Below are 16,798 nucleotides of genomic sequence, written 5' to 3'. Positions count from 1 at the left end.
TGGCGGGAAGATTGGTAGTGGGAGGCATAGCTGCTCATGGGTCTGAGTTAAGTAATTGTGCAATTGGATCACAGTTTTTAAATCTTTGGATTTAACATCCCTACTTGATTTTTCCCAATTCGAGCACTGATATAGCCATATAGGTAGGTAAGTAAAATATTTAATTATAAACTGGTATCAATAATTAAGTTCTCTAAAATATCAGTAAAATTATTTAGGTGAATAATTATTTTTAAAAACATAAGAAATATGCTAAAATTGTAAAAATTACCTAAAGATTAAAAGGAAATGCAAATAAGTTTTGTTTTCAAATTTCATAATCTTTTTAAGGTACACACTAAAAATTTTAGTTATACAAACAGTAATCGTATTATAGAAAGACAGTTCAAACCTTGAAATAGATTTTTGGCGTTTTTTTTTAAGTAGGCACTTAATTTATCATTTGAGTGTTTACAATATTTACAACTCACTTTCAAAACTAAACACGTATTTAAGTCTATGTTACAGTTGCATTGAGTTTTTTGTGAACTAAATGTAAGAATTAAGAACATTATGAACATTTTTTGTCAAAAACTAATACAAGGCTATGATTTATGTCATATTTAATGGAATTGACATCATCATCGATATCACCACTATTTTTCAAAAGAGAAAAACGGGGAGAAAAATTATTTTTTTCCCATTATGAATGTGTGATTGAGAACCATGTGATCACACTTACACTGAGCAGTTAGTTGGAGATACATGTGGACGTAAATCAGTTGACTAACTTATTATACTTTTTTGAGACAGAGTGTACCTAAAACTTAGGGTTACAATAGGTCTCAATTTAGAGTTTAGAGTCCTAGTGTCTCAATTAAGTGTTTCAGGATGATCAATTTTCATAAAAATAAACTTCTTTAATTTATGTTGAAATTTTGTCTTTTAATATACATTTGTAGTAGAAAAATTGATTAGCTACTTGATTGACAGACATAATCTCGAGCATGATCTATTTAAAAATTATTTTCCTAGTGTTGTTACGATAATTATTGACGAATACATTCATATTTTTTCTGTTCCCTATTGACAGTTATGTGAATTGATAATTATTGTTGTAACTTATCTAGTATTATTGTAACATTGAGTTAATTTTTACATTACAATTAATGTATGTAGCAAAGTGCTGACTGCTGTGTGTGGAATTTTAGTTACGAAAAAATAGGATGTTAAAACTGATGGTAGACCGTGGAGGAGTCGTAAGATTATTCCCATAAAGATTGCAAAATAAATGTTTGTAAAGGTTTGAGTAAAATAAAAAACGGTACCTAATTACCAAAACCCTTGGTAAAACCTATAGTTGAAAAATGCCTGTTAGGTAGTTAACTATCTTTATTAATTGCACTGTAAGCACATCTAAATTTAAATAGTTAGAACTTACCACTAAGTTCTAAAAATCGCACAAATAGGAAGCTTGTTACAAAGTCTGTTGGTCTTGTTCTGTTATTGCAGTCCGACGATAGAGAGCATGGGTCAGCGAAACGTCCAACGTCACAGATACAGTGGCTAGGTACTATTTAACGCGGATGTAAATTTCGGGTTACGTCGACGATGTTCTGCAGTGGATATGCTTCGTTAGGCGTTAATTACGAGACGCGTGCAACTTACAGTGGTCAGGGACAAGAACGGCACTGACCGCGAAGTCAACGGCGTGAGAAACAAAGCGCAACTAGGACTCTAGCAGCTTAGACCGTTTTCAGATTCGCGTGGACATACTCGCCCCTGAATACGTGCGCGGCGCCGATGATACGATAGGAATCACCGTCGCAAGATCTGATGTCGACGTTTCGACGTCGCAGGACGCGGAGGAGTCGATGGTAGATCTGCGGCTACGATACCCCGCGATCCGCGCACTCCGTTTTCCAGTTGTCTGGACGTTTGCCGGCGGACGACTTCGCCCCCGCCCCCACTCAACCCCCACCAAACCACCGTCCACTGGCAGACGACACTGTGTTGAGCCGGCTTCCCTTTGTTTACAACGCGATAACGTCGCGCGGGCACCCACAACTACAACTTAACACAGAATACGCACGGCCGGTGCACTGATCTAGTGAATAACACCTATGCGCAGTGTTACACGATTTATAATCTGACGCCGTCACACAATCTATATTTATGTGATATGTTATGTTTACGTTCTATCGTAAAAAGTGAATAATATTGTCACATATTGTTGATAGTAGCTTCGATAGCCTGCTCTGCTGGTGGCGCTGGTGCCCTGTGACCGCGCAGCCTGCAGCTGACCTGTGTCAATGGGAACGATTGTCGTCGGTCGACACGACAACTGTTCACCACGTTATCAATATGATATCGTCGTGTCGTTGGCCCGTCCTTATCGTTCCGGAGTAATAACAACAACTTTGTTGTTGTTCCTCGAATATTGCGTTATTCCTTCCCGAACTAACATCACGTTATTACTTATGACTAATTACGTTATCGCCGGGGTCATCGGTCCGATGCGACCGTGACGGATTCCGACGACAAAACCGTCATTGCGATCGTCCGCCCCCTCGTCTGCGGATCCCGCGACGTTGAGATAACGTCAGTGGCGGCGAACGTTATCAACGCAAAGCGCAACAACAAACAGGCAATAGAACAATAGTGACCATACATTTCCATAACTGTTACGGTCATATTCGTAGCAAATCATCATTTTTTATTATCACCATCGTTACTGTTATGTTAATTGGGGAATGCATTGTGCGATATAGAATTAATAATTGTTCGTCGGATTATACAACGCCCGCGCCCACACACGCACACGCACGGCGACGACCAATTGGATCGACTTTCGTGGTTCGTTTGTGTATATTGTAAGCTTTTGATACTCCTCCGCCGCTTCATCGACTAGAAATTAATTGTTTACACGCACTCGTAATTGCGCCGTTGTTGTTTCCGCATTTATTGGAGACTCGGACCGGGCAGTCGATGGCCAAATTGTTTTGATATCCGCGTCCTCGCAGACCACCGCCGGACCCGCCTCCGCCACTGATCGATCTCTGCGTGTGAGCTCCCCCTTCGTTTGGCGTGCGTGCATTTTTTTAGCCGCCGACGCAGGACAAGCCTTCGTGGTTCCACAGCGGGGAGAAAGCTATAAGAAGAAGAATCGTACGTCATTTTGGTCCATGGAATTTGTGGTCCGCTAAAAATAAGCACTTGGGGAGGACACAATATAGGTGAGTGTTTTTTTTCTCACCCTCCCGGCAAAGTCGTTAAATGTTAGTCTGTAACCTAGTAATTTACTCAAGACGACGACAGTACGTGTATGCTTGTGAATGTCAAATATTATATTCGTATGCTTGTCCGTGTTAGCACGTTCAAGTACTTCACAATAACATTTTCTGTACGTTATATAAAATCTAATTATATTGTCTATGTGCATGTGTTACTAGCTACTAAGCCACACCACCTCAATGGCGTCAACAGCTAACATCATGATTGAACCCATGATGTCTTAAGTTGGCGAGCAAGTGCAGTAGCCTAAAGCTTTTTATCATCAGTTCAGTAGCATCTACGCACATCTCCTACACTACGATCATTACTCCTAGGATGAAGGTATTGTGTTTGTGTTTGATTATATATACTATTGATTTATGAATTCATATACATATGCATAAGCTGACAATATGAGAGGCATTTAAGATTTATCTTTTATTTTTTATCTTATTTTATGACATTTTACCGCACAAAATTGTCAAAAAATAATTAATACAACATAAAACAGACATGATGTATTGTATAAAAACACAATATGAACAATTACCTACCTATAAAATAGCTCATTTAAATTATGTAATACAATTATAATACAACTTGCCTCTTCTGTTAATTTAGTCTACACATATTATATGTTCTTTGTGATTTATAAAGAAGAATATCACTTGAATTTTTGGTAGTCAATTAAGATAATTCGGTTGTTATTCACTAACTTTTTAATTCATTACATAGGTGTAGCTATTTGCCCTAAATGTTTGACTAAAAATACAAATTGTTGTACCTAGGTTTTAGTGTTGTATGATTTTGTGGGTGAACCCGGTTCATCAGAACTATCAGTGACTGCTGGTGAGACACTGGTGGTAAGCCGACAGGATGTTGGTGAAGGCTGGTGGGAAGGAACAAATGCATCTGGCCGCACAGGCTTGTTTCCAGCAGCATATGTCGAGGCATGTTTTTATCATATTTATATTTGTATAATTGGATTAATTGTTATTTTTGATTTCATATCAAATATTAACAGGAAATTAAAACCAAAGCAGTTAACAGAACAGATGAAAGTAAACCACCACCAACTTTACCACCGCCACCATTACCGCCATCAACAGATCCATGGGAAGTTGATGATCAGCAAAATGAATTTTATTCACAAGTTCCTGGTAGTCACAATCAGCAACAAAATGCATATTCAAATCAACAGGTTAGTACTTTTACCTACAAACAAAAACTAATGATAATATCGGGGATAATATTATCATAAAATGTGGTTTTATAATTAAGAAATATGTTTTCTAAAATATTTTATAATCAGATTTCTTTATATAATTAGCTTAAGGTTTTGGACTGTGGTATTCACTATTACATGATGAATTTTGGTGGTTGAATTTCTTTTCTAAGTCAAAAAATGACCGAGTTATAGCAATTTGATTTTATGTTATTTGCACGGTATAACAGATTATTATTACCAACTACATATTTTATAATCTGTTATCCCCATACAAATAACATGAAATCAGATTGCTATACTCCGTCATTTTTTGACTTAGAAAAGAAATTCAATCACTAAAATTCATTAAAAAATACCAAAAAAAATAATTTATGGTCAAAAATGGATCATGCTATTTAAAAAAAAAATTGTTGTGCGCATGCGCAAAATTCACTGTCAAAAAAATAGTTTAATTATTTAAAAATGTGTACAATAAATAATAATATTTATTAGTTAGCCGAAAAAGTAGAATTGAAATATATGAAGCCTACACATAGTTATTGAGTGTTTCCACTTATCGTGATCACACTGTATGTCATAAGCCATAGCCTGTTTGTGTATTACTTATTACTTTTTCTAACGACCTGCTGTTTTTAAGGCTTATTGCAGTCAGACTAAGAGCAGTTAGGCCATTTATGAACTAAATTAATAATTATTATGTAGTAATAACCATTTTAGTTATTTCACTTTAAGAGTACACCACATCTACATGTGTTGTCTCTGTCTTACAAACTTAAAAACTGTCTTGTGCAGGATAACATTACTCTCTCTGTATTTATCGCGTAATCACCAAAATTTGATAATGTATTGGGAAGAACTTTGTCTGTGTCACTGAGTTTTTTTTTTTTGATAGCACTAATCAATTATTTTAAATAATTAATTATAAAAATCTAATTTTCTTAAACTGATAACTTAAATTGTTTTTATGTTATCCAAATAATAAAAACGCTACGACACAGATTAAGTTCTTCCCTGTGCGTTGTAAAGTTTTGGTGATTTTGTAATAAATACAAAAGGAGTTAAGTTGTCCCTCACAAAACAGTTTTTGCTATATTGTATGTTTGTAAGACAGAGACCACACATGGGGTGGTGGAATAAATAAATAGCATTAGAAATATTATAACATATTTATTTGATTAAAGGACCATCCAACTCATAAAATTTTCTTTGGCTCAAAGTATAGTGCATACTATAACAAAAAAAATGATACCACTTAAATTTGCTTGTGACTATTCGTTCGCTAGTTATCGTGATTCTTGACATTACGCGTGACGTCACGGATTCATTCGCCGCGGCGGCGGCCATATATAATACATGGCAGTATTTATCCATTTTTGGTTTAATGTAAAATAACTGCTAATGAACTTATTTTTTTTCGAATGAACTAATCAAATGTATTTAAGATTATCTCATAATCTTTCTATTCGTATAATAAATTATATCATATTTTGGTTTAATATTAATAAAATAATAACTTATAATAAATTAAAATACACCATTGTCATAACTTAGGTATAAGAGTACCTACTGCTATGATTTTATTTCTAATTTTACATCATTTTATCGATGTTTATTTTTCATAACAATATAATATTATCATCATATTAAGGTTAAAAATATCTTTATGGTTATAATAATAATTATATCCTATATTTCGTTTTAGTATTAAGTAGTAAGACGTACTAAGTAGGTACTAACAGTGTTAATGTGATATTTTTTTTCCAATGGCCCTTCAACCATATAATTTTGAACCAACAGTGGATGATCTGGGAGCAGATATCCAACCGCGATATTTAAATAATTCACTTTTGGAAATAAATGTTAATGGACGATCAAAAGTGACTAACATAAATAATTGGTGCACGTCCGAAAAATGTTGTATTTTTAATAACGATGTCGAGTGTATTTGTTGTGCTGAATTTGAAAAAGTTACATCTTTACGATCGGGAAATAAGTGTATAACAGAGAGTGATTTGTTTAAAAAAATCGTTTTAGACGAAGACATACTAAACATTACCCGTCATCAGATTATTCTAAAAACAAATAATAAATCTAAAAAAAAACTACTTAGTATGTCAATCCTATCAAATAGTTCATGGAGGTACATTTGTTACACACAATATACACATTGGATTAATTCATGGTCTTCATTGGGAAAAGGTAATATGATTATTATACCTTTGTTTTATATATTAAACTGTTTATAACTAATAAATTATAATCTACCATATTTTAATACCATTGCATAATATAAAGTATTCATTTATAAGATTTACCCTTATCAGGTGTACGAGTTGTTATTCCAGCCTGTGTTGTAAAAACTATTAGAGAGAAATACCCAGAAATGAATGGAGTTTATGTTGGATTCAAAAATGGAAATAAATTACCCAATTAAATAAAACACATTTTATATGTCATCATTTTAAATTTATAAAGAATGTTTTGATAATATTTAAAAAATACATTTTAGTATATAAAAAGTGTTCAATGTATTTTATTTAGTATTTGTTTAAACTGTTCTCCTTTGAACTAGACAATATTATAATATAGTATAATACATAAACATAGGATCCTTCAAATATTTTTAGATATAATTGTAAAATACATTTAGATATAAGTATTACATAAATCTCTTTTTTATAGGTATTAAAATAATATTTAAATTAAAATACATTTTTAACAATATTAAAAATATTTTTTTTTAAAAGATTTAAAATCATTTTTAATTATTATCGTTGAAAAATCTGGAATATTTTTTTGATCTCAACTCATTTATATCTGGTTTTGGAATAGATACAATATTCTTTGGTACAGATATTAATTGATCTTGATTTTGGCAAATTAAACTTATCTTAGACTTTTCTTTAACATTTTGCATTATTTCAGCACGCCAATTATTGGTTGTAGATGTATATCGATTTTTCATAGTATAACGCCCCAAGGGCTTAGAGTACACCATTTTATCTCCAATCATAGTTTTGTTTACGTTACTATTATGATCTAAAATAGCTAATATTAGCTCAAGTTAAGTTAAAACTAAAATAGCTAGTTTAGGCTTCGAAAATCTGTAAGTACACGATGGCACGATCGTCAAAACAATATTACACACGTTTACTGTAATGAATGTATGGTAAATTCGTAAAATAATTGATTTAAGTTTTAAGTGTCATTTTTTTCTAATAGATTAAACCAAAATGTGAAATAATGATACGAATAGAAAGATTATGAGATACTCTTAAATACATTTGATTTGTTCATTTGAAAAATAATAAATTCATTAGTAGTTATTTTAGGTTAAACCAAAAATGAATAAATATTGCCGAGTATTATATATGGCCGCCGCCGCGGCGAATGAATCCGTGACGTCACGCGCAATGTCAAGAACCACCGTAACTAGCGAACGAATAGTCGCAAATGAATTTTAGTAGTATCATTATCTTAGTTAGACTATATTCTATTACTTGTGGTAATAAAATAATAATTGATTTTTTGAGTTGGATGGTCCTTTAAGTTTATAACATATAAACTAAATACTGAAGTTTAAACTATTTTAAAGTTGTTGACTATTGTACCTATTACTAATTTTATCTTATATTATTAACAAAAAAAGAAAATATGCAAAATATTACATTAAAATATTAAATATGTTAAATAATTACTTTATTACATGAGAGCTTTTCTTGGCATTGTGATGTACACAGCACACATTACATTATTTTTCTGACAAATAGATCTATTTGTTTTTGCCCGAATCAAAATTCCCGAATGGTATTATACCCAAAAATTCGAAAACCCGAAACCTTTTTTTCCGAATATAAATTATAATACGTATAAAATATAATGATGAATTAGTAAAATTAATAATAACATAATAAATCCTGTAATGTACCTAATGTATAATATTTTTAAATCGATAAATTATAATACGTATAAAATATAAAAAAGAATTGGTAAAGTTAATAATAATATAATAAATCCTGTAGTGTACCTAATGTTTAATATTTAATAATTTAAAAAAGCTTATACAATATAACGCACTGAAAATTAAAACGAAAGTATAACCACAACTTATAGTACGCGAATAACGAGACTTTTCGATTACAACGATATACGAGCGATACTAATCATAACAATAGTATCACAAGCGCGCGATAATATGGGTGTAAAATAAAAATCAAATTAAATGCTCGTGTGGCAAAGATAGTTATAGTACATGTATATTATACATATGTATGTCGTTGTAACGATGGTAAATTGCGATAAAGGTAAAATACCCGTACTTTTTCGTAAATACTATCTTTATCTTATATAGGTATAAAATAGATAGAAATACATAGAAAATACACCAGTAATAACTAAATTTTTTATTTCGGGAACAATAACTGTCGGAAAAAAGGTGTCCGGGAATTTCAATTCGGGAAAAACGGCGGGTACCGTTTCAGGAATGACGCTAGGATTTGCGGGGCCCCCGGCAAAATAAATAACAGTCACATTACATATTATCCAAACTAACTAATCTCTGAACAGTATAATATATCATTTAAGAACTGCGGGGCCTAGATTATAATTTTAAAATCACGGGGCCCGATGCAACTGCCCCGATTGCCCCCCCCCTCGCGCCGTCCCTGATTTGTTTTGCAAGAACATTTTTGATAACTTTACCTTCCAAATGTTGAATGTTTTTTATCTTAACGTTATTATTATTCTTGGTACTTCTTCATGAAATTCTGTTTTGGTTGTTTGTAGAATATTTTCTGTTTAACCGCGTGTATCAAATCGTGTACTGATTTGTTAAACATTATTTTTCCGTCTATAACTTATTAACAATTATATTATGATCATTTATCGAACAAGTTATTTATTATCCTTAAAATAAAATAGTTAAAATGGTTATTACTATAAAATAATTGAAGTTTGTAAATGGCCTAACTGCTGCAGTTAGTTTGTATGCGATAAGCCTTAAGAACAGTAGGTTGTTTAAAAAAAATTATAAGTAGTTAGCAAACGGGCCACCCCATTGTAAAGATCTTAGTCTTTTAACAAAACGACTAACTTTCCATTTTGCCTATGTTATTTGAATATTAATTTATAGTTTAAAAAATTCATTATGTTTTGTAAAATAATAATTTTTTTCATTAAATTTTAAAGGAATGTAATATAATTTGTACATCTAATACTAAATGAATATAAAAGATTTCGCTATACCTACCTACCTAATATACTTAAATTTAAACTAAGCTTTATTGTTCTTGATTCAAATCAAGATTACCTACATTATTTAATGGTTAATTAATTATAATATTTGTGTGATGTATTTAAATGTATACATAATACATATATAGTTTTTCTTCTAAACTGATAAATTTGCAAATATCCAATTATCAAACATGTCTGAGATAACTAATTTTTAGTGGTAAATTAATTGTGTTTACAGTCACCTGATGATTATTATGATGATGAATGGGATGACGATTCTGAATATGGTGGTGGCAGTACCGTGGCTTCTTCTGCTGTTATACCTCCAACTATTCAGTATCCAGGTATAGGAACAAAGACAACATCGTCAAGAAAAACTACAGGTACCTAGAATTACTAATTTTGGTACATTTATTTTAATGAATGTATCATTAGATTTTTGATAATTTATCCACAATTTATCAAAAACAATTAACTACAAAGAAAAAAAAGTCTAATATAAAATAATATAGTGAAATAATAATTATAAAATTTGGTATATTTTTTAAAGGCAAGACAGCTGCAACAACTGGTAGTAGCAGTTCTAGGTTTTCTAAGTTAGTAGGTGGTGGTGACGCATCATATATAATGGGTGCCATCCAGCCGCCCATCCACTTACCCGATACAGAAAACATAACAATTGTTGTACGTGGTGGTACTGGTGGTGGTCCTATGGCAGTGGATGTTGAATGGTGCCGAGACCCTGATGATGAACCACAGGGATACCAGTGTGTGGTGGCATCTCCAAAGAAGGAATCTAAACTCAAAGGCTTGAAATCATTTATTGCATACCAATTAACTCCAACGGTATGTTTATATTCTACTAATTTTTTAATTTATCTAACCTATTTGCATCTTTTGTGCAGTTCCATCCTTAACAGCATATAGTATTAATAATGGTATAATCAGGTATAAAAAAATACTTTTTTGCTATGTTACATGAAAAAATGTATTAATTTAATGGTTCAATAAAATTTAATGCACCAAAAATTAGTCATTAAATCATGTTTAAGCTACTATTAGCTAAATAAATGTTTTATGACTGTTAACTGATCTATAATTGCTCCATTAAAAACTTGTAAAATATTTACCATGATAACTTTTCACTATTTAATAAAAATTATAAATTTTTATTAATACTACTCTTAAATGAGTTTTAATGGTATTTGTATCACCTACTATATGATAAAATTATAGTTAGAGTTATTCAAAACAAGGTAGTTTTATATATATTTTTAAACAATTATATGCATATTATTTTTAAACTTATTTTCTGTAAATTCTTAAATTCAGGATATTTATATTCTTATCTCACCATCCTGTAATGTGAAATCCTAAAAATTTTACAATTTGTATAAAATAATTTATATACTTTTAAAGTAGATTTGCAAAGTTTTTGTTGATATAAAACTTCTATATTGCCATAATAAATATTCTTTCATATTTGTTTTAAAACAATTATTGGTACAATAAAAATATATTTTACTATGTTATGTGTTTAAAATAACTGAGTATTCACAATATCCCTTGAAGTTAAAACCAAGAAAGTTTAGTTTTTTGTACATACATTTTATCAACTGCATCTCTCTGAATTACTTAAATCATATAAGTATTATGTACATATATTTTATTTCTGTTTGGTTTCTATGTTATAGTTTAACAATATTCAAGTATCCAGGAGGTACAAGCACTTTGACTGGTTACATGAACGGTTGTTGGAAAAATACTGCTGTCTAGTGCCAATACCACCATTACCAGATAAACAAATTTCAGGTTAGAAGTATCAATTAGTAGACCTACTTGTTGATTTGCTTTGTATATATGCCATATGCTATAGTCATTAATAAATAATATTTTTCAAACCAAAAATAATATTATGCATTTTTAACAAAATTACTAATTACACTTAGGTCGGTATGAAGAACAATTCATTGAACGACGTAAACAGCAATTACAGGCGTTCGTAGATGCAGTTTGCCGACATCCCGTACTGTCACGAGGTTGGGTATGGCGGCACCACTTCATCACATGTACAGACGAGAAACGCTGGAAGACGGGAAAGCGGAAGGCTGAATCACGGAACACTAGTGCTGAGACGCTCACTGGGGCCAATGTATTTTTTGTAATTAGAGTAGTGTCTGCAGATGGTAGTAGTGACCCCCCTCCACCTATCAACCCAGCAATTTTGTATGTATGTTAAAAAGTTACTTCTAATTATTTATTTATTATTTTTATCTTTTGACTTTTAAAGAGACCGTGAAGTAGACGGCTTTCAGAGATTCGTGGGCGGATTAGAGGGAGCGTTAAAAAATATGGCACAGACGGTTGCAGAACAATCAAAACGTATGCAAACATGTTATAAACGTGATGCTCAACGATTAGGCCAGTCATTTTATATGCTGGGTCATGCATATAGTGGTAAGAAGCACTATTTGATTAATAACCTGTTGATACCCTAATATTATGCTATCTTATTATTTTTTTCATAAATAATTAATATTATAGGAGCATCAACTTCATCAATAGGAGACACTAGTGGTAATGGAAACGTGATAAGTCTAACTACTCGGCAGCTGATGACTGCATTGAAGAAAACTGGTGATGTGTACAATGAAATGGGTGGACGGCTGATGGACGAGCTACCCGTTGTAGGATGGGACTCATTTGCTGATATGCTACATGTGTACCGTGGTGTTGCAGGCGCATTCCCTGATATACTAGCTGTACACAAGGTATTTTGCAGACTTGTGTTTGGTAGTATATGTTTATGTTAAGACTAGTGGTAACATATTTTACTTTACTTATTGTTATTTTTCGATTATTATGGATTAAACTACTATTTATTGATGATATTGTTTAAAGTCTATGCAACTTTTGACTATGTGCCATAATTACTTTTTTTATTGTAATAGAGTGCAGTGCAAAAACGGAAAGAATGTGAACGACTGTATTCGGAAGGTTTACCAATTGGTGGCAGTGGTAGTGAAGGAACTGGAGGATCTGGTGGTGGAGCATCGTTATCTGGTTCTGGCGGTGGTGGAGCTGTAGCAGTTGCAGACCCAGAACAACAGCGACGGCTGCTGCGCGAGATGCAACGTCGTACCGACATAGTGTCATATGCTTTATTAGCAGAGATAAATCAATTTCATCGAGATCACGTACTTGGCCAAATGTCTGGCCATGTTCGTCAGCTTTTACGCAACCAAATAGAATATTACAGAAAAGTTAGTAATACATTTATGAGAACATTAATAATATACTAGAACTTGAAATAAAAAATCTGTAACCTAACCTTACCTATAAATGTTGGATACTGGTAAATTTATTGAAAAAAAATCTAAACTATTTTAAACTTTTATTGTTTGGTTATAACTTTAATATAGCAATGCTTAATAATAATGATTTTTTAAATCTATGAATTATGATTGTAAATATGTGTTAATTAAAATTCTTATAATAATTAACATTATTTATGTTTTCGTTAATAATTTTATTTTCTAATTGTAATTCGCTAACCTTTGATAATCATCAGTGAATTATTATTATCATGGATCCACTCTGATACTTTCTTAAATATTAATAATATTCAAATATTTTTCAGATTGCTGACAATTTAGAAAACGTTTTACACATGTACCCTGATAATGGTGATGAAGACTCTATAGGAATAGATCATCATTATGAGCAACAACATTACAATCAAGGAATAATTGATGATAATGCCTCTTATCAACATCAATATTATTCTAATCAGTAGTTATTTATTGAAATGGGTAGCATAAAATATGGTATATAACTAGAATGCATTTGTTTTTAAAACTTTTTAATGCTTATGTGTAACACATGCCCATATTATATTAGGTGTCGTATGATTAATTTAAAAAAAAAATTATCTATTGTTGTCAGTATCACATTAATACCACCTAAAAAATAATATTGTCAACTTATTAAACATACTGATGATATTTTAGGGAGATTTCACACAATAACCCCTAACTAGTACTTTTACCGTTGAAACATTTTAGTCTTAATTGTTTATGATAATAATTGGTTATTATTTTTTTTGTTATTCCATCAGTGATTTTTTTCAATTTATTACCGTGCATTAATTATATTACTATGCTTATTACTATACTACTATTCACATGCCTATTGTTATTGTAAATGTTACTTAAAGCGAATTTATATGTTTTCAACGTATAAAATATTTTTTTAAGTTTATGTTACTATAAAATTTGCTAATTTGACATACTCAAATATCTAAAAAATGATTCAAATTATATTTATTTGTATATTTTATTGCAGATATTGAGAATGATAGGATGCAAAAATTGACAAATTTTAGCTGATTTAGAAGTTTCTCAATGGTTTTTAAAACATTAGTGAAATTTTTATAAATTATAATATTTATATGTATTTAGGGGACTGTTTTCTTTTAAGGAAATTAATCTAAACAGTTTAACATATAATGATATTAAAGTGATTCGTGAGATTGCGCAAAATAAAGTCACATAACTGTGTTTGAGACTAATTTATCTGTATATTATGATCACATAATACCACTTGATAAGTTATAAATTAATTTCTGACACTGCGGCATTGGTTTCAGGTCAAAATATCTCCAGTAAAAAGTATCTATGGTACTAAACTAAATGTCTCCGTTTGAAAATATATCTAATAGAAATACTCCTAAGAAAATATTTTAATAATTTTAATGTTTTTATAACAATAATTATTGAAAGTAGGTACAAAATATAATTATATATTTACCATAATACTGATGTCTGAAGTGATATATATATATATATATACTATATCTTGATTGGAATTTATAATTATTTATTTAAGTTTTATTACATACAATTTTATAATATATGAATCTCCACAACTTTGAATTGTAAGTAAAAAATATTTTTTGTGATAAATTTTTATTGTATGTGAATTACTTTCTGTTTTCTCACTGTATTATAAATACATTTGATTGTATAATAAATAATTTTTTCTGTACTTGTAATATTAATAATAACACATTATTAAAATATTTTCATGGGAAATATTTTTAAACAGAGATATTTTGTACCATAAATAATTTTAATTGGTGATATTTTGACTGGTCACTGGCGGCATTGACAATGATATTAAATTAAATAAACTTTTTCAATTTAAAAAATGTGGCTATAAGATTAAATAGTTAGAAAAAAAATTAAGATTTAGATCTGGCAGATATTAATTTTGAAAATGGATATAACTGAGTTATTATACTAGTTAAGAAATGGCTGAGGATGTTTTATTTATTCAAATTCTTCAGTAAAATATTGACAATTTAAAGAAACAAAAATGTTGGTATTTAATGTATAAGTAAGCCATTATTTTTTGTAATAATGATAAATGACTTTAGCCATTCTTTAGAAGATTAGTTTAAGATTTCAAGTCTAACTTTTTATATGTTTTACATAATTATTTATTTTGGCTGCAGTCCCCTTAATTCCTCTGTAAAACTCAATTTTATCAGATGAAATTTATAATAATTCGTTATGAAGATCTGAAATGTACACCAAATATTTTTATATTGTACTCAAATTATCACGTTTTGTTATAAAAACCAAATTTTGTTTAAATGTGATGCCTAAAAGAATATGTAATTTTTGATACTATAATTTTAATGTTAACTATATATTTCTATTAATTATTATTGATAATAAAGTGAAACCACTCTTAAATGGAATCGCATGGGACCAAACATTTTTCCGATACAAAGAGTTTTCTGTTACAGAGAGGTAGAAATTACAATATATACTATTTGCACTGGAACTATTGACATTTTTCGTTATACGGAGTATTCTGTTTAATGGAGGGACCGTTATAGAGAGGTTTTACTGTATCTAACAAGTGATAATTTTTACTTCAGACTTTATGTTATAGGGACCATTTTTTTTTTTTAAATTAATAAGCTAATTGTATGAATTTTCTAATTTAAATTGTGGTATTTGTTTCATCTATATATTTTTGTATATTATAATTCTAAGCATATATATATATTTATTATATTTTTATCACATACTATAAATGCTATATATGTATTCATCAATGTATTTTATTTTTATTTATTTGTGCCATTGATTGGGTGTTAATTATTTCATTTATTTGTAATATATAACTTTGGAACTTAAAGGGTTTATTAAATGCATGTTAACTGAATTTAAGTATAATATCTGGTATGAGTATGTATTAGATAATTTACTTTAAATTTATATGTATTTAGTTTGTTAAATATGTCATAGCCATAAGTTATTACCAACATTTTTTTTTTCTGTTATATTAATACTACCAATGTTAGATTATAATCTTACCTATACTTATCTTAGGTGCAGACGTGCAGTGGATGTATATTACATAAATATTATCATAAATTAATCACAAGCTTTTTTTAACTTATAACTATAGATTGTATTAAGTTTATAATAGAAACCAAAATACAATTCCCTGATAATTCTATTTTTATACTACATACATGTATTCAATAATAATTTATGTATAATATAATAACTATAGCTATAATATTGAATTAAAATATATTTATATACTTATATGAAATTAAATCTTAATGATACAATTTTTTGAGGAAAACAATATACCAGTTATTCCTGATAAAACAATATATTCATTTAATTGTCTGAACTCTTTTGAACAGAATCTAATTGGCTGTTATCAATTATTAGTATAGGTAACATTAATAGCTATAATATGACTAGTGCATAATTGTAACACAATTCTATTAAATTTTAATATACATTTACCCAATTTCAATGGTGCATATAAGGTAAAACAATAATTTAATCTTAAAAACAAACCACTGTAAGTTTTAGATCAAGACAAGTTTTCAAATTTGTAAATTTTAAATGGTAAATCAAATTGATATTTCTGCAACCATTGTAATTTTTATTTTTTTTTTAATGAATAATTGTAAAAAATAAAAGTTTTTAAGTATATAACTGATTAAATACATTAATCAAAATTGAAAATACTAAAGAAAGATTCCAACCA

General features: G+C 29.9%; 2 protein-coding genes across 2 annotated transcripts in view; one reads left to right on the top strand and one right to left on the bottom strand.

The window, feature by feature from the left end:
* The window catches only part of LOC107168960 (uncharacterized), a 41,537-nt gene extending 39,591 nt beyond the window's left edge, over positions 1-1,946 (bottom strand). Inside the window, exon 1 of the mRNA XM_015518530.2 lies at positions 1,421-1,946. The gene's annotated coding sequence lies outside the window, so the exon portion shown is untranslated. The remainder of the gene's footprint in view (positions 1-1,420) is intronic.
* A 471-nt stretch (positions 1,947-2,417) lies between these two features.
* SH3PX1 (sorting nexin 33-like protein SH3PX1) lies at positions 2,418-16,746 on the top strand. Its single transcript, XM_015518534.2, has 12 exons — positions 2,418-3,215; positions 3,432-3,594; positions 4,041-4,202; positions 4,277-4,453; positions 9,954-10,098; positions 10,266-10,561; positions 11,410-11,527; positions 11,665-11,941; positions 12,006-12,172; positions 12,260-12,486; positions 12,667-12,978; positions 13,356-16,746. Exons 2-12 carry the CDS (start codon positions 3,589-3,591, stop codon positions 13,509-13,511), a joined length of 2,043 nt encoding a protein of 680 aa, XP_015374020.1. The 5' UTR covers positions 2,418-3,215; positions 3,432-3,588; the 3' UTR covers positions 13,512-16,746.
* The last annotated feature ends 52 nt before the right edge of the window (positions 16,747-16,798 follow it).

This window comes from Diuraphis noxia, unplaced genomic scaffold (genome assembly GCF_037042655.1).
Source record: "Diuraphis noxia isolate RWA-SAM2 unplaced genomic scaffold, SU_Dnox_SAM2 contig0001, whole genome shotgun sequence".
NCBI lineage: Eukaryota > Metazoa > Arthropoda > Insecta > Hemiptera > Aphididae > Diuraphis > Diuraphis noxia.
This window is presented reverse-complemented; position numbering and strand designations above follow the sequence as displayed.